This window comes from Oreochromis aureus, linkage group 17 (genome assembly GCF_013358895.1).
Source record: "Oreochromis aureus strain Israel breed Guangdong linkage group 17, ZZ_aureus, whole genome shotgun sequence".
Lineage (NCBI taxonomy): Eukaryota > Metazoa > Chordata > Actinopteri > Cichliformes > Cichlidae > Oreochromis > Oreochromis aureus.
This window is the reverse complement of record NC_052958.1, coordinates 22,666,162-22,684,604: the sequence shown is the minus strand read 5'-3', so window position 1 is coordinate 22,684,604 and position 18,443 is coordinate 22,666,162. Positions and strand designations below refer to the sequence as shown.

Genomic DNA, 18,443 nt, shown 5'->3' with positions numbered 1-18,443 from the left:
TAAAAATAACTTGAACTCCAATTTTGAAAACACAACTTTCTTTTTAAAAAAAAGCTCTGACTTGTATTATGAGTCTGTGGTCTGGGAGAGAGTCCTGTAACTCTGTCTGCAAAATATAGTATATAATGACCAATGTTGGGCAATTAATTATATAGTTACTTCTTCAAAAAAGTAACTCAGTTTGGCAAACAACAAAGATTTTTGCAGCTATTTTTTTTAAATGCAGCCAAGGCATTTTTAAATAAACATTTCAAACTATTTACAGAACAATCAGCTGTTCTGCATCAAATCTGATGCCACACAAATCATTTGTGCCACTCCAAAAAATAATTTTTGTCCCCTATGAGATAAAGGAGAACAACAGCCTGATACCTGCAGGCCTGACAACAGGAGATGTATCACTCCTGTAACACCTGTAACATTCAGTACTCGCCTCATTGTTCTGACACACACAACAGAACTACACTACACACTAACTACACACTAACTACACAAGATTTGCGCTAAACGTCTCAAATCTCTCACATATCAAAGCACCGCCGTCACTCCTAAAACTTCCCCCCGTTTCTTAACAACTAGATGCCACGTTGCCATATCATTTTTTGATTGGTCGACATGGTACTTTTTTCGACCAATAGGAAAGGGTGGGGGTTTTTTTGGTTTTGTTTTTGCTCACAGGCGGAGAGTGCTTTCGAGCGTTTTTTCTTATAAAACGCCGTTTTTACCGTTTCTTCCCGCAGTAAATATAAACAACGACAGTATTCAGGAAGAAAACCAAACATTGCATTTTTTTTTTTTAATCACAACTCTGGTTTTACGTGGCCGATCAACACAATTTAAAAACTGGTATAAAGTCCACACTTTTTCCGTCAATTGTTCCGTCTGTCCTGCTCACATCTCCAATGGTTGTACACGTTGTCATTAATGTGGCTTCACTCCACATCAGCTACGCCGCTTTGCCAGCTAAAAGACCGGTGTCGGCACATAAGGACGCTGTCATAGCCTGTCAACCACGTTGATTGGCTGCGTATATACGAATGTAGATCGCATTATTGGCTGGACTATGGGATAAGGTGGCATCGTTCTAATACAATATGGGAGCAGCCAGTCACTCACTGACTAACACTGCAAAACAGAATTGTTAAAGTATTAATTTTAATTTCAATTCAGGTTAATTTTTTTTGTGCGCAACACAGATTTTCTGTGCGCAGAGACCGTGCCAGCAGTGCGCAATTGCGCACGTGCGCAGCTTCGAGGGAACATTGCCTGTGACCACAGTGTGTCGGTGAAATCTGTGTGTGTTCTTACTTTGAGTGTCTTGTTGAGCTTCTTGTCTTGTTCCTCCAGGTGAGCACACTCTTTCTTCAGCTCGTTGTTCCTCCTCAGCAGGCGTCGCTTCTCCTCCTGCCTCACTGCTCACACACAAACATGTATCCCGTCAGCACGCAAACAAACAGCAGCAGTCAAACATGGCCGCTCGCCGCGTGTCTTACCCGTCTTGTGTGTAACGTAGGACTGAACGAAGTTCTGTGGCCATGACATGTTCTCCTTATTCAGGACCTGGACAGTGAAAACAGATCGATGCTGTTAGACACACATGCTGAAACCGAAAACTAAAAACCTTTGGACCTGTGAGGACGGGAAGGTCGTACCTTCTTCTGGCACTTAGGGCAGTACCAGGGGCCTCTGGGTGGAGTTTTGAGTGGTGGGTGGAGGCAGGTGGGGTGAAAAGCTCGAGGGCAATTGTGGCATTGCTGCAGCTCGCCGTCCTCCTTACATACGGCACAGTGGTCGTCATGCTCCAAGTCCTGCTGTCAGAGCACGAAAAGCATCCATCAGTACCAGTCTCATCCACCAGGGTCTGCATTCTCCCTAACAGCCAGCAGGGGGAGACTCCAGCCAGTTGACCTCTGAGCTCAGTGAACTCCATCTGATACTTTTACAATAAAACATGTAGCTCATTTTGGAAATGACGTCCCATTAGAGGAGCAGGAAGCAGGGGACAGTTTAGGGTGGGGCTACCTGTGATTGACACATTGCTAACCTATGATCTCACAGTGTCAGTGACAGTGAAAAGAGAGACGGGCTGCTCATTTAAATGAAGAACTTTAATGCACATCTGAAAACAGAAGACCCGAAACATGGGTATGACATCATGAGTCACATGACCTACCTTCCAGCAGAAATCCTCAGAGTCTAGCATGTGGATTGAAGCAGAGCAAAGGTTAGTGGCAGGTTAGAGGAGAAGCCGTGCAGGCCATTCAGTTAAAACATCTCAGGTAGGTTAGTAACCGAGTCAAGATCAGCTAATCAGATCACTGCAATCAATGAGCTGACTGAATGAGTGAATGAAGGAATGAGTGAATGAGCATCAGCAGGTGCTACTTCCTGCTGGCAGGTCAGAGGTCACCCTGGGGAGTCCAGTGATGTCTCAACCATGAATCGTGAGGACATGAAGGTGAAATTGGCACATTCACAATCAAATTTGAACAGTTCAGTTCAGGATCAGTGAAATAGTCCATGAGGTTAAAGGTCATGTTTCACTGTTTTTGCTGCTGGGTAATGAGAGATGAAACTGACTTTAAAACTGTGAGAAGGTGGAGTTAAAGTGTTTGATTGTGAGCTGTGTAAACACGCTGATGCAGGCAGAGGATGGTGAGCTGTTCCTTACCTCGTGCTGACAGGAAGAGTGAGCTGTTCAGGTAATGTGACGCCAGGCGTTTACGCTGCAGGGACACGAGGGACAGAGTGAGCGTACGAACACAAGCAGTACTCACATTCCTCATTTAATCTAGATTAAAGGCGATCGCAGCGGTTTGCGGCTCTCTTACCTCTGGCTCGAACAGGCCGCTGTAAGCCGGGTTGGCTGTGCTTCTCCTCTTCCTTTCCTGCCTCTTCATCTGGATTTCTGTTCACAGAAACACAAACACTTTAAAAACTGTTGTTTCATCTGCTGACAGTCCACAGGTGTGCCCCATACAGTGTGTACCTTCAGCTTTTTATCAATGTTTTCTCTGAATTGATCAAACTGTAATGAGGAGCAGCTGACACATAAAGTCGATCAGGTTAGTACTCGAGTAAAAGTACTTGGTTACTTCTGAGCAGCCGGAAACTCACCTTCCAGGTGCTCGGTGGTGACGAGGCCAAGGGCGACCATGAAGGCGATTTTCTGGAAAAGTGAGAGAGAGAAGACAACGTGAGGATGAAGCTCAGTTGGATTTGACTGCTGACTGTAATGATGATGAAGATGAAGAGTAACGTCTCACCTCGGGGTCCTCGTCTTTCTTCGGGGATGTGGATTTAGGGGTGGATGGGGATTTGGGGTTGGGCGGGGCCTCCTGTGACGATGGCTCGGCCTGGATCCCCGGGGACCCCTCGGTGCTGCTGGGCGCCTGCGGCTGGATGATGATCACCTGAAAACAAACAGGTGACGTCAGAGGAGATGTGACCCACTGAACTTCCAGTTTGGATTCGGGAGACAGACACTATCTCTACTTTCAAGATTAGGCTTAAAACTTTCCTTTTTGCTAAAGCATATAGTTAGGGCTGGACCAGGTGACCCTGAATCCTCCCTTAGTTATGCTGCAATAGACGTGAGCTGCCGGGATTCCATGATGCATTGAGTTTTTCCTTTCCAGTCACCTTTCTCACTCAGTATGTGTTAATAGACCTCTCTGCGTTGAATCATATCTGTTATTAACCTCTGTCTCTCTTCCACACCATGTCTTTATCCTGTTTTCCTTCTCTCACCCTAACCGGTCACAGCAGATGGCCCCGCCCCTCCCTGAGCCTGGTTCTGCCGGAGGTTTCTTCCTGTTAAAAGGGAGTTTTTCCTTCCCACTGTCGCCAAAGTGCTTGCTCATAGGGGGTCACATGTTTGTTGGGTTTTTCTCTGTACCTATGGAGCGCCTTGAGGCGACTTTTGTTGTGATTTGGCGCTATATAAATAAAATTGAATTGAATTGAACTTTGACCTGCCCCATGTAGATGACTTCCGGTTTCATTTAACCAGATTAAAAATCTTTAAAGCAGCTTCAGTGAAGTCTGAGTTTAGCTTTAATCAGACACAAACACATTGATGAACAGTAAAAACAGCTGAGTTCCAGCAGGCTCAGCCACCAGGGGGCGCCAAAGAAAACTAACTAATGGCTCAATATGAAAGTTTGACTTAAAGGCTGGAAACATGTCCAAAGCTGTCCAAACCATTCCCCAGGAGGTACAATGTGTATGTTTATTATTATTATTATTATTAACATGGTTTCTGTCCGTGTTTCGCACCTTGACAGCCTCGCTGACAGTAGACACCCCATTGCCGGTGGCGGGGGAGGCAGCAATGATGGCATAGGCCACACCGGGCCCCGCAGAGGCGTGCTGGACGGGGCTGCTGGAGTCGGGGCCCCCCGACGGGGCCGAGGGCGGTGAGGCATCGCTCTGGCCGTTGGGCTGGTGGTCGGGGCTGAAGGTGCTGTTGGCGGTGGGCAGGGTGGGGCCCTGGCTCTTGGGGCTGACCACGGCGGTGGCCCGCTGCAGGCTGAGAGGCTGCAGCTCCTGGCAGGGGCTGTGGGGAAGGCTGTCGGGGATCTGGGTCTTTGGCCTGACCTGCAGGGGGACATCAGGAGGACAGCTTTTAACAACACACACTCAACTTTTCGAGAAGCACTCGGACAATCATTGAGACTGAGCATGACGTGTCACCCCTGATCCGAAGACCCAACAATGAGGAGGATGGTGAAGATGATGGTTTAAACTAGTCACACTGTGAGGCAGGAGTCAACACTTTTACACTGAGTTCAGACATTTATGAGAGGATTTTCTGATAAATGATGAAGGGACTGAAACTCTGAGCTCTGTGGTGCTGCTCTGGTTTCTGCTGCCCCCTGCTGGATGTTGCAGGTTCTTCAAGTGTATCCAAACTTCATTTGATTTACTTCCACCTGGGAAGGACTTTCAAAATAAAATCCCACTCAAATTTATCCCATTCAAATGGTTTATTGTAAAAAGGAACCGTCCAAATAAAACTTTTATTTTCACTCATTTAGAGACAAAACCCAGCTTCACAAAAAACTCTTCCTCCTACTCTTCATCTTCTTACTCCTTTTTGTCTTCATCCAGTTAAGTAAGTAAGTAAGTAAGTAAGTTAAGTTTATTTATTAAGCGCTTTTCGTAGACAGGCAGTCACAAAGAGCTGTACACAAAGGTTAAAATAAACAGAAAGATAAGTAATAAAATAGACAATATAAACAATACAAAGGGTTAAAAAGGGTTGTAAAAAAAATTGTCATCTTTTTCATCCTCCATTCCTTCCTTCTTCACTTCCTCTAGTTCTTCCTTATCTCCCTGGTCTTCTCCTCCTTCATCTTCTTTTTCATCTTCCGGCTCCTCTTTTCTTTTTTCTCGTAATTGTTCTTTTTCCCTCCTCCCTCCTCCTTCTCTTCCTCGGCAGTCTTGTATTTACTGTTACAGTGTGTGAAGCAGCTCACAGTGTCACTGAAGCACAAAACAAAGCGACTCTGCAGCTTTTACAAAGACAGAACAAGAAGTGGGCGTTCTCCCGCAGATCAAACCTGAAGCTCTGCTTTAAACTCTGCACTGAGCTGCTCAGCAGAAACACTTTGATTTCATCATTCTGGTGCTTTCAGCTTGAAGCAGCTGCTGTTACAATCAGACTCAGACTGTTCTGCTGACCCTGACACATTATGGTGATGTAGAGTCAGACTAACAAGGACGACCTAGCAAGCGGTTTTACCTGAGGTAGCACAGTGGCTGCTTGTCCTGCCAGCCGGTGCAGGGAGCTGACTTGAGGCACCTTGATGGGCACAGCAGTGAGAGTTCCCAGCATCTGAAACACACAAACAGCAGTTATTCAGCAGGAAGCTCCTCGAGCACCAACACAGAAAGTACAAATCAACAAACTGATCACCCGCCTGAAGCAGGATTCAAACGAGTCAGGCGTCTAAATCCATCTGCTCAGAATCATCACTGACACACAACACGGGGTCAGTCTGCCACATGAACTCTTTAATTCATATAGTCCAGTGGGCTCATTCTGCTGTGGTAACAAACACTAACCACACAGGGAGCTGCTCCTACATCAAAACACAGCACTCCTGCATGCTGGGAAACAGTTTCATTAACCTGAACCTGAGATTATTCTGCTCAGATGAGTCAAACCGCAGCAGTGGGGCGGGCCGTAACGAGAAGCTCCGCCTTTCTGAGCTTTTGCGCGGCTGGTCTCATGAAACTCACAACTTCATTAGAAGAAATCTTCCTCAGGAAGTCGTTCAGTTTCCAGCGTCTCATTAGTCAGCAGCGTTTCACTTCTTCCTGTTGCCAGGCAACAAATAAATAACAGACAGAAAAGCAGCCGAGTGGGTCGTCACTTCACACTAACGAGGACTTCTCTTTGTTTAAGTAGCTGCTGCTGCTCAGAGGGGCTCAGTGGAAACTTTAAAACATCTTCCACCTCCTGGAAGAGTCGGTACGGAAGCTCAGGAGTGCCAAATTACAGTCAAATCACTGAATTCATTCAAAATACTCAAAGTTCAGTCTGTGTTTCCAAACTGTACAAAAATAAATACCAGAAATCGATTTTTACTGTTTAATGAATAAAATATTTCAGCAGTCAGTGAAATGACTCCTTTCTTCCTTCCCTCCCTCTCTGTTGGTCCTCTCCTCTCCCACCCCCCATCCCCCCTCCCTGTTGGTTGTCTCTCCTACCCTAACCCCCCCCCGCGATAATCTCTGTTTAAAGCGTGCTGCCCCGTCACAGCGCCCCCTGTCCCCCTTCTAATGTCTGCACCCTGATTGGCCAACTCCTTCTGTCAGACTAACCTATAAATGAGCCACAAGCGTCTCCTCCATGTTTCCTGGCAGCTCCCTCCCCTCCTTTCTTCTTCTATGAAAATCCCTTCGTTCCATTGTATTGAGCTGCGGCTCCGTAGCGAGGAGGAGGTTGGTTTCCATGGCAACTGCAGAGATGAAAATTCTTGCAGTGCTTTCATTTTGGTAATTGCTGCCTCTTTTCTCCAAGCCGAAGCACCCTCTCTTCAGGAGACCTCCTCCCCCTCCTCCTCGGCCCAGTGATTTCCTGTTTATAAGGAATTTTCTCTACTTCCTTCTTTAAGTTTACACTATGACCGAGGCAGACCAAGGCTCTGCAGCACATACACTGTCCTCCTCCCCTAGTCTCGCAGGCCTGCTGCGATAAACCAGAGAGGAGGGGGCGGGGTCACATTCAGACGAGGATGCTGTGTTTGTGGCATCTACGAGAAGAACTGAAAACAGAAAACTAAAGCCAAACTCCTCTTCCTTAATTATCACCATCACTCCTCCCGTCCAATCAGCTTTGATTTCCTTAAACCGGATCTGTTTCTGGACCCTGCAACAGCGGCTCGGTATGACATATGGATCAGAATAATTCTCCCATCTCTGACCCACGGCTGCTCTTTTAGCTCTTCCCAATTCCTTCTGATTGGCTGTCCTTGTAAACAAAAGGCTTAAGAAGCAGGTGGGTGGGGTTACTGTTCATACTCTGACCTCATTATTAGGAAGATGTTCAATGCAAACATCCATCTGGAACACTTGATATAAGGGGAAGACTATGAGGTGATTTCACGCCTAAAAAACTAAAATATGAAACCACAACATGTGAAAGTCATCAGAGGGAAGAGTTTTGTGTTTATTGAACTTAATTCTGGCTGTAATTAAAATAAATTAAAGATTGTTCATCAGTAGCTGATCCAGGAGCAGCTGTTTTACAAACTACAGCTTCAATTCTCAAACTGTGGTGGTGACATAAAAATTAAAGCTCCGTGTTCACAGATCAGCTCAGAAGTTTCTCTGACTTTTCTGTGTCACATCCACTTTTGATGGGTAAACGCTGTAAACAGTGAGCAGTGTTGGAGTGTCAACAGGTCAAAGGACGGTTTATGGCCTGAGGTTATGAACTTTGGTTTTTCATGACGACAGCAGCAGCAGGAAGAGCAGGAGGAGGAGGCGCACACACAGCAGAGATGACACATTTCAGAATCGGTCTGCAGCATCAGCAGCTTCAGCGGCACTCAGTGTTTCTACAAAAACAGGAGGACTCTGTCCACCGGGGGCGCTGTTTCGAAATCTGACTCAGCAGGAAAACAGAAAGCTGGAAATAAGAGAAGAGAATCTTCCTCATTTAAACCTGAAATCCTGAGTTTGACCTCTGTGACCTCTGACCTCTGTGACTTCTGTGTGAGCATGTCAATCTGAAGCTCAGTGTTTATTACAACATAATTCAGACAGTCTTTGGTCACTAGCTTGAGCCCTGCTAACCTCGGGTTATGGTCCGGCTCTGCATATAAAATATCTGATTATTTATTCATACATGTACTCAATATGATGCTGTAGTTTAATTAAATGTGTTTTATGGTACAGGGACACAGTTGTGCTCATTTATGGAAAACATCTTATCTTTTTAAAATTGAACATTGATCAGGAAATATTATAATTCTGGTTCCGCTTGTGATTCATACCGACTTCATTCAGGCTCTCAGCGGTGAAACTTGAACACTGATGATGATGATGAAGACGCGGCAGACAGTGGGCTGGGGCTGTGCTCCACATCGGCGTTCAAGCTTTAACGTGTCTGAAACCTGCACAAAACAATCGTGCTGACTGAAAGTAAAACTTCCTACTCGTGTCCTTGAGTCTGTGATTGGTGCTGATTAAAGTGAACGTGCAGCGCAGCATGCTTGTTAAATACCTCCAATTATTAAAAATCAAATTAAAGCTGCCTCCAAACTTTATCACGAATCACAGAATTCATCGACTGGACCAAAACTGATCCATCATCAGAGCAGAATTAACAGTTTTCTATCTCAGAAAACACGAAAATTCCAAAATATGAGAAAATGATTCCAACCCGGGAGGACTCACAGCAGGGCGGCGATCCCCAATGTAGGTAAAAGGAGAGCTTTCATCTACTCCAACATGCTCTGATCACACCTCTACTCCACATGCCGAGATGACCCTTTAAAGTTTAGCCAGAAATCACTTGGTGAAGAAAACAGATCAGACATCAGAGTAGCGACACAGATTTCAGACTCTGATCGATCGTCACTCTGACACTTAAAACTGATCTGACTGCAGTTTGTAATGAAGATAAACAAACTGATGCTCATGCAGATGTCTGCTGGACTTATGAAGCTGTGAGGATCAAAAAAGCTGATGATTAAAAAGGTCGACTGTTGCATGGCTTCAGGATCTATACTGAGGTTTTAGTCGTGAGGAGGGTCAATGAATAATAAGGATCCATGTTTCCTCCTGTCAGGTTAACACTAATGCTGTTCCTGTGGTCGTCGTGGTTACTGAAGTCACAGCTGTTCATGGAAATGTTTAGAAGTCCTCATTTAGCCCCAAATCCTGAGAAATGACTGAGCAGAGAGACTGAAGTATCACTCTGTGTTTCTGTGCTTCAGTCTGAGGCGCTCTCACTGAAGAGCTCTTTATGAATAAATCTATTTCAGCCTGTTTGGTGCTTCTCTATGACCTCGCACTTCTCCCTAGAGACAGACTTACATATCTCAGAATAAATGATGGTCTGCAGATGAAACCCCGGTTTTGGGGTCTGGGAGGTGAAGCCTGAATCCTGCACTGAGTTCCTGTGACTGAACCGAGTCCAGCTAAATCAGCAGCAGATAGAGCATGCGTGTTTGTCCTCTGCCTTCTCTTCTCTTTCAGCTGACAAATGAAATAATGATTAATGCGACCGTCGCTCTCTGCGGACCCTCTGTGCTCTGCAGACCACTTGAAGCGGCCGTCTAACCTTCCTCCGGCTTTGACGAGCCTTGGAGGCGGACGGCACCGATGACCTTGGCTGCTGTTTTAAGAGGCTAAAGATGTCTTTGGAAGGCGGCGAGAAGGAGAGTCATGAAAGAGAGAGGCAGGATTGGCGTTAAAGTGGACGACTTTCAAACAGATTTGGCCTCCTCGCAGCCTCTCTGTACCTCCGCTTCAGCTAACAGGCGCTGAGCTCAGCTCCAATCAGTAGCCAGGGTTCACAGCTGACTGAAACCAGCCCCAATTATCTCTAGCTCACGTTACCGTCAGTAAAACTGCTGCTTTCTCACCGGCTTCATAACAAATCTGAATAAAATCCGACATTTTATGATTTCTATTTTGAATCCCTTCCTCTGAGGCAGCACTCGCTTATGCTGAATGTTTCTGATGTCATCTTCAGATAAACTCTGGCCCGGTGCTGAAGATGCAGATTTCTCCATTCTGTTTCAGCGCTGGCTCCAAACGCTGTTTTAAATGCTTTTTTTGACCGGATTTCAGACATTCAGGGAGATGCTGATGACGTTGTTTGGGACTAGTTTAAAATCAGTTTCTGTTCAGGATGCTGTTCGGGTGTTTAGAGTCATTTAGCAAAGCTTTTCAACAATTTCTACTTTAAACATTGTTTAGGATGTTGATATTGTTTTTTTTAAATGGGTTAAGACAAATTCAAAAGGTCAAACATTGTTGAGGGCATTGTTGAGTTGTTTAGGATGGTTTGGGCATCGTTATGATGCACTTCTATATTTTAAACTTCTATATTTGTTCTGAAGGATTTACAGCTGAGAAACTCCAGTACATGGAACACATGGCTGTAACACATTTACTTTAACTGTCTGGAGATTTTAGGTTAGATTTTGCTTTGTTGAGTGTGCATTTAGTTTTCAAATAAAGATGATGGTAGCTCCAGGATAACAGTGTTTGAAAAGCGTGAAACGATTAAAACAAATTCAAAAACTCGGAGCAACTTTCTACCAAATACCCCAAACTGTTCGAGTCATGTGTGAAAGACCGAGGCCTCACCTGCTTGGCAGAGATAATGAAACCCACCAGCAGGAGGGGGAAGTCTGAACACAGTCTGATTTGAATTTGTAAAACGGGTCACGGCGGCGCCTCGGCATCCCCGTCTCTCTGCACAGAGAAACGGCGTGTGTGTGTGTGTATGTGTGTGTGTGTGTGTGGCGGCACTCACAGTTCACTGAAGTGCTGAAACAATGCAGCTGTAATGTGTGCACTCATGCAGAGCAGCAGTCCCATTACAACTCATTATTGATCTGCAAATTAGCGGCCAGGTGGTCGGAGTGACCTGCCTCCCTGCTCCACCCACCCCCCCTCCTCATCTCACATCTCAGTTCACACATGAGCCACCGGCCTCTGATTGGCTGAGCCTTTATGACTCTCAATTGATGGAGGCGAGAAAAGCGTCGGGGAGAGTGAGGGTTTATTTTTTCTTTTATGGCAGCTGGGTGAGGAGCGCTCGCTTCAGCTGAACAATGCAGCCATAAAGAGCTGAGAGAGTCCTGCTGCCCAAAGCATTCACCTCCACCACCTGACAGAGGAGGAGGAGGAGAGCCAGTCTGCGTTTGTCCAAAGTGACACGATGATGAAAAGCAGCTGCCTTATCGCACCAAACGTTCGACCTGCTTTGCATCCCAAGTAGAGGCAACGACAGCTGAGCAGCTGATCGTCCACCTGTAAGAAGCCTCAAACTGACAGAAGACAGGAAGCATAAGGCCAAGGACACAAGCTTCACAAAAAGCCTCTAAGTGCAGGCTGAGTAAACCTAATTCCATCAGCTTGCCAGGAACCTGCTTATCATCAGGGTCAGATTCACTTCATATAACATTTAGACCTGAAATGCAAACCCACCCTGACCGGTCCCCTGGTGATGTGTGAAGAACAGTCAACACCACTGAGTGTCCAGTCATTTAGCCTGAATGTCGTGGGACTGTGAATTGTCACATGTTCATTTTCTGGTCCATGTTAAACAAGTTTTATGATTATCAGTGCAGCCCTGATGGAAGCTCACACTCTTACTGTACCACATGTAGATGGTGCAATCTTCCCTATAGGTCCACCAACCGGCTGATTCGTTATGTTACCGGAAACACTATATTAAACACTACATTATTTTAAACCTGTTTATGATAATGTTCTAAGTTGAGACATATTTTGGAAAAGGTTTGGGACATTGCTTCTGACATTTTGAGGCCTGATTTAAGACTCATTTTGGACCATAGTTTGAGCTAGTTATAGTTTAATTCTAATGTTAGAAAGGCTTTGAACGTCGTCCAGGACATCATTTCCATTTAAGTCAAAATCCCTTTAGGGGCATTGATTCTTGCATTTTTAGGTGTTGATTTGGGTCTTTTTTAGAAAGCTTTGGACATTGTTTATCATGGTGTTTAGTAGGGCTGGGCCATATCATACCGTTCACGGTAATACCGGTGTAATTTTGGGCAACGATAGGAAAATGAAATATCGCGACAGAATATGGGTAAAACGCGCATGTGCAGTGCCTTTGTTTACATACACACATGGCGGCGACGCAGAATGAGAAGAGCGAAAGTGGATCGTTAAATGAAACGGATGAACCAGAACTGGTTTGTAAAAATGCTGCAACTTCAGTGGTGTGGAACTGGTTTAGCTTTCGTCCGTCAGATACACAACAAAGCACTACTTTTGGTAGCGCATGCTAGCGGGCCGTCGTTATTACCGTGTTGTTTGGAAAATACGGCACACTTAAAATCAATCCTTTGATTTTTCTGAAAATCGACAGTGCCCCTTATAATCCCGCGTGCCGTATGTATGAATTCTGGTTGTGTTTACTGACCTCGAAATGATTTTATGTGGTACACGGCGCTCGAAAATCTGTCAAATGTTTTAATACGACTTTGCTAAGCTACCAACCCGCACCGCTTGATGGATTGTCGGAGCATTACGGCTACCGAGGAGCCTCGCGGAGTGATACGTACTGTGCTTCAACATAATATAACCGTATTGTGTGTGTATAACCTCTTTTTAAGTTTTGTGGATATTATACATGGTTATGCTGAGGATATGTCGGCCAATTTCCACTGGAAATGCCTTTTGGTTAAACTGTCAGCAAGGAATTTGCACTGTTACATTTTTATATAACTTTAATCCACATAAAAAACAGCTGCTTGTTTAAGTGAAAATACATTATTAGTGCAAAAAAACCCATCAAAGTTGTGGAGTTGTAAAGTATTTTGTCTAGTGTCAATTATATCATCAGTTATATCGTTATCGCAAATTTTCAAATGTATATCGTGATAAATATTTTTGGTCATATCGCCCTGCTCTAGTGTTTAGGACTAGTTTCAGATGCAGAGCTTCCTCGTGTTATTTCCTGTCAGACTGTGCAGCCTCTCTGTGTGAGCCAGTCTCACAATAGCAGACGTGTTGCGTGTCATATGAGGCGTGCTGATGTGCCGGACAGACAGAGGAAGCATAAAGCCGGAGCCCGAGGGCCCCGAGGCTCGGCCCTCCTCCCTCTATGGTGCCGTGCAATTACAGTAATAGTGTGGAGGCTGCCGGTGTTGAGCGTGAAGCTCGACTCCCGGCTGTGTGCTGATGAAGGTGATGGTGCTGAATACAAAGTGTGGAAGAGGTGAGGTGCTGCGGCCTGAATCCTAACAGCTCCGAGGAGGAGGAGGAACAGTGGAAAACAGTCCCCGAGTTCAAACCATGAGTTCTCCTCCTTGCTGCACAGTGTGTTCAGAATCACAACAACAATCAGCTGCTGCTTTAGCGGCGAGCTGCGGCACTCACACCCTCTGACTCCGTGACAGGAAACTGACCAACATGAAAAAACAAGGCTGGCTCTGCTACATTCAGACTCAGTTTTCTGACCACACATACATGAGCTTTTGATGTGTTCATCTCAGAGTTGAAGCTTTTAAAAAAATTGACAAAAACGACAGTTTGACAGGAAGTGTTGTGCTTGATGAATTTGTGGTTTTCAGGTCTTTGTCTGACTCTGATCATTCACACGCTGAGCTGCATTCAAACACAATCATCCAGGATGTTAGAGCAGCTGGCACAAAATGTCAGGTTTTTACAATTTCTTTCTTCTTCCAAGGTTTCTGAGCAGTGACTCAACACAGAAGCTTCTGGATGCTCGACAAGGTGACGGCTGCAAAGAAAACACATTTACTCCCTAAACCAGCGACTTTAAAGACCAACACGTCACGTTAACGCGTCTTTAAATCCGTAAACTCTCAACCCGTTTGATGTCCAGAGGGAAAATGTTTTTATAACTTCAGCTCTGCAATCCACAATCAAATTACATATTTTTCAGGTCACCTGTCCGGCAGTGTAGACTAAAGACTGTAAAGAATAAAATACCTCTGAAAGGATCCAAAAAGCAGATGTTCTGTGAAGCTCCACAGATTCATCCGCTGTTGATATTCTTCATTATAGTTTCCAGGAAATAGGCAGACTAATACCAGGAACCAGGAACAAATGTTCTACATTTACTGCGGTAAATAAAGGACAAGCTAATTGTAGCACTGCGGACAGTACGAAAACATTTTCAGTGCCTGTGCTGCTGTCAGACGGCTCTGTCCAAGCCCACCAGACTCTATTCACAAAAACCCAAATTCTACCTGCAGTAAACAAAGCTGCCTGCATCGGGTGCAGGTCTGTGTTACTGTGTAAAACCTATTAACTCATCGCTCACCTGGAAAACAGGTGAATCCACAAGAACGTGTTTGAGACTCAACCTCCGGATGTGTGATGTAATAATCCTTCACATGAAATAAACTACTTTCTGTGTGAAAAAGTAAAGTAGTTTCTTTTTGGACACCTGTTCACCCTAATGACTGGAACAGAAACAGCTGGAACAGCTGCTCACTGTGACCTCAGCAGGGGCGTTACCTGGGAGGGGGGCAGCTCTCCGGCTCTCCTGCTGCTGCTGAACGGGTGGACTCCGGCGGCCACGGCCCTGCCGCCCGTCTGAAGGTTGATGGGGGACGTCTGCAGTGGCTCTGAGCTCGCCACCGCCTTCTGTCCGTTAATGTGTGCGGTTACCATGGAAACGGGAGCCTTGGCCGGCACCACGGAGATGGCGATGCCCTGACTGGGAGGCTTGATGAGCGACAGCGGCTTAGTCGTCCCAACAGGACAGCTTCTGACCGCCAGCTTCTGCAGAGAGACAGGTGAGAGACAGGCAGACAGGTGAGAGACAGACAGACAGGTGAGAGACAGACAGACAGGTGAGAGAGAGAGAGACAGACAGACAGGTGAGAGACAGACAGACAGCTGAGAGAGAGAGAGAGCGAGATGAACAGGTGAGACAGACAGATAACAGCAAGGGAGGGAGAGCGAGAGACAGATGCGTCCGTCTGTGTGTGAGGGCCTCAGTCTGTCTGTAGTTTGAGTACACCTCACACTCCTCCTGAAACTACATTTCCCTGCTGTATGAAGATGCTGCAAACAAAGCCATGGCTGAGATTAAAAAGCTGAAGCTGAAGCAGAAACGGAGCAAGTGCAGAGCGTCCTCCTGCCTTTACGGTTACACCAATCAGGACGCAGTCTGAAACACCTCCAAGCTCGCAGTGATGATATACAGTATCTGTACTTGTAGTGTATACTTTTACCTTTTAATTTACGTTTTATTTTTGTTTCAAGTATTAAAGGTTAACATTTTAATTAACTTTGAAAATATTTACTTTAGATTTTATTTTTGGTAAAATACAAAAATATTTATTTTTTATTTCTTTTGTTAAATTTACTTTTTTATTATGATTTCAAGAATTTATTCTATGTTTTACTATTCTGTGTATTTTTGCATTCAATTCATAATTTTTTCTTTGCATTGTTCTTCATTTTTGTTTATTTAATTATTTATTTTTGTATTTACTTTGCTGAAGTTTTAGTTTTTTTATGTAGTTATTTTAAAAACCTAAAAAATTTATATTTTATTACATTTTCAAGAATGAACTCATCTTCTACTTTAAAAGTGTTTACGTTGCACTTTTTACATACACTTTCTACATTAGTTTGTTATTTACTTGGTATTTTGATATTTTAAGTATATATTTTTTAATATTTATTCTTAATGTTGATTTTTAAGTTTTAGTTTTGTTAAGGGTTTACTTTGTGTTCAAAGTAAGTATTTAGTGTATGAGCAGACTGACTGCTGTATAAATGCTGGTCATGCTCTCAGTGATATTTTACATCCATCCTGCCTGTTAACAGTGTAGCAGCAGGTGAACAGGTGACCTCTTCTAGTCTGAATCCTTGAGCAGACGTCTCCCCCCGACACAAACAGATATTGTTCACACTGGCGTTGACCTGAATCTGCAGCAGCTCACGATGACTTCGACTCACACTCTAATGTTAAACTGGAAACACTCAGCGTCCTCGTCCACATGAATACACATTTACGCCCCTCCCCCACCTCCTCCTCCCCCTCCTCAGCCTGTACCACAGAAACATCTCCCCCGGCAGATTGGAGTAATCTCCCTTTTCCCTTCGTTTCACCCTCACACTCCTGAAGAAGAGCTCTCTAAATGTTTTATATTCCACTCACTGCCCCCTCTCGTCCCACCGCTGCTTCTTTCAAACGTTTCTATAGACTACAGTGGGCGGGGCGGGGCAGGAAGGGGGGGGCACAAACACGTCTCACGGTCTGAAAGCATCTTCCAAGCCCGGCTGCTAATCACAAAGACTTTCAAAGTTTGGGTTTTATTAGAAAATGGCAGCAGCAACGACTGTCAATATGAGTTCATGTCAGCCGTGGTTATGATGTCACCTGAACAGGACCCAGTCAAATGAAACCTGCTGACTGTTTGGGACATGAAGCTTCTGGAACAACAGGTAAATCCTTTCTAGCTCAGAGCGGAGGCCTCCATGACTCTCGGTGCTCCCCCTGCATTTATTCACATGTTATTTATCAGCCCCCTCCACCATGAGTGCAGTGAGGCCATTGTTTCAGGAGATCAATGTAATCCACAGGCAGCCCGGGCAGCAGCCTGCTACAGGGCCCGGGGACCGCCACTCGCCATTCAGGGTTTGTTTGAGCCGGGGCGCCTCTGATTGTCTCAAAGGTCACTCATTTAAAGGCTCTCCAGGCTGCAGAGCACAGCCTCGTCCCTCCTGCAGGGAGCTGAGGAGAAAGTGAATGAGGGGAGGAAGAAGAGAACGTGAGAGCAGCAGGGATCGCAGAGAGCCACGATTACGGTGCTCCGAGAGCGTTTCAGAGCCACCGGAGATCAGATTGAAGACATAAACAATGCTGCCGCCGAGAACGTCAAGATTCATCAGCACTTCAGTCAAACACCCGCTACGAGAAAAGAAACAACACAGGACGATAAAAAAGCCTCAACCCACACCTGCAGAAGGCAAAGCCTGAAGAGGAAACACCTCAGATCACACTGAGCTTCTGACAGAGCAGAGAACGAACAACTCAAATGCATCATTACTACCTAGCAGAGGCAGCAGTGAGTCAGTCCCCATAGACTCCCCTGTTTAACTAAAACAGCAGAAATAAACATGTTTACAGCCTGATACAGAAACGTAACAAACATGTATACTAGTTTGTTCTCTATCGATAAGTTCATCACATCTGTCTGGCCGCATTAGCTCCACCCTTCTCTCCAAATATGCTCACCTATGAAAAAAAAACCCAACATGGCAGCAGCCAAAATGATCCAAAACTACCCAACAGATGACGTCCATGTTTAATATCCAACTCACTAAAAATGTTCTTCAGTTTTACTTTAGTACCAACCCACAAGTTTTAGGGATTTTTGACAACTTTAGAAACATTTACCCTCCCTTAAAGATGCACAATAAGTCTGAATTAAATACCCATTAAAACCCCAAATTTAGGTTGAAATAAATTTTAACCGCCTTAGATTTTCTCTGTTAGAAATTCAAGACAATCCGTGGTCCTCACAGAGTACTGACATATTTACACAGCCCACAGCTACATTTAAACCAAGAGAAACAGCCCATAAATCCTTTTTATCGTGCAGCTGATGGAATGTATTCAGTCTTTGAGGATCCTGCAGAAACCTTTAAACCAGCGTTAAGTGTCATTAAATGACCTTCCAGGTTCTTCAAACAGCGAGGATTTATCTTCCAGAAAAAGGACACTCAGACTTGAATGTAATGACGTGTTCCTCGACAGCTGATATCCATCTGACTCTCAGGTGTAAAGGATTTCCCAAAATGTCAGATAATGGCAGCGTGCGCTGAACCTGACCTCAGCTGCTTTGAAGCTGTGGATAAAATCAAACGGAGCTTCTGCAGCATCGCTCTGAAAAATGTTTTCACTGCTTTGCTTTTCTTCAGTTTTTACCAACAGTTAGGCAAAAGTATCTCTAAGTGAAGGATTGATTGCACATGTTACTATCAGGAGGCTTCACTAATGCATGCAGGGTGTGAAAGAAGACACCACCTAGCACAGAGAGTGCCTCTTTCTATGGTGTAACATTGAGCAGAGTCCCCGGTCGAAAGGTGACGATTTAAGGATTCAGTTCCCCAGTTTTATACTGTTAAGCACCAGGATGGCCTTTTGAGTGCTGTCTAACTCCTCTGAGACATGTCTGCAGATCGGGCCTGTGTCGGGCTGATTGGTGGACTGTAGTGGAAGACTTTGGGAG

At 45.0% G+C, this 18,443-nt stretch overlaps 1 protein-coding gene across 2 annotated transcripts in view; it reads right to left on the bottom strand.

The window, feature by feature from the left end:
- The window catches only part of phf21b (PHD finger protein 21B), a 90,523-nt gene that overhangs the window by 5,811 nt on the left and 66,269 nt on the right, over nt 1–18,443 (bottom strand). The window contains exons 3-13 of one of the 2 annotated variants that reach the window (XM_039600879.1): nt 14,710–14,976; nt 5,747–5,839; nt 4,279–4,599; nt 3,267–3,413; nt 3,118–3,169; nt 2,832–2,908; nt 2,672–2,726; nt 2,174–2,196; nt 1,653–1,811; nt 1,494–1,560; nt 1,309–1,412 (exon numbers count right to left, since the gene is read on the bottom strand). In XM_039600879.1, the coding sequence (XP_039456813.1) occupies nt 1,309–1,412; nt 1,494–1,560; nt 1,653–1,811; nt 2,174–2,196; nt 2,672–2,726; nt 2,832–2,908; nt 3,118–3,169; nt 3,267–3,413; nt 4,279–4,599; nt 5,747–5,839; nt 14,710–14,976 (1,365 nt within the window). The remainder of the gene's footprint in view (nt 1–1,308; nt 1,413–1,493; nt 1,561–1,652; nt 1,812–2,173; nt 2,197–2,671; nt 2,727–2,831; nt 2,909–3,117; nt 3,170–3,266; nt 3,414–4,278; nt 4,600–5,746; nt 5,840–14,709; nt 14,977–18,443) is intronic. The other variant, XM_031736844.2, reaches the window with a different exon arrangement.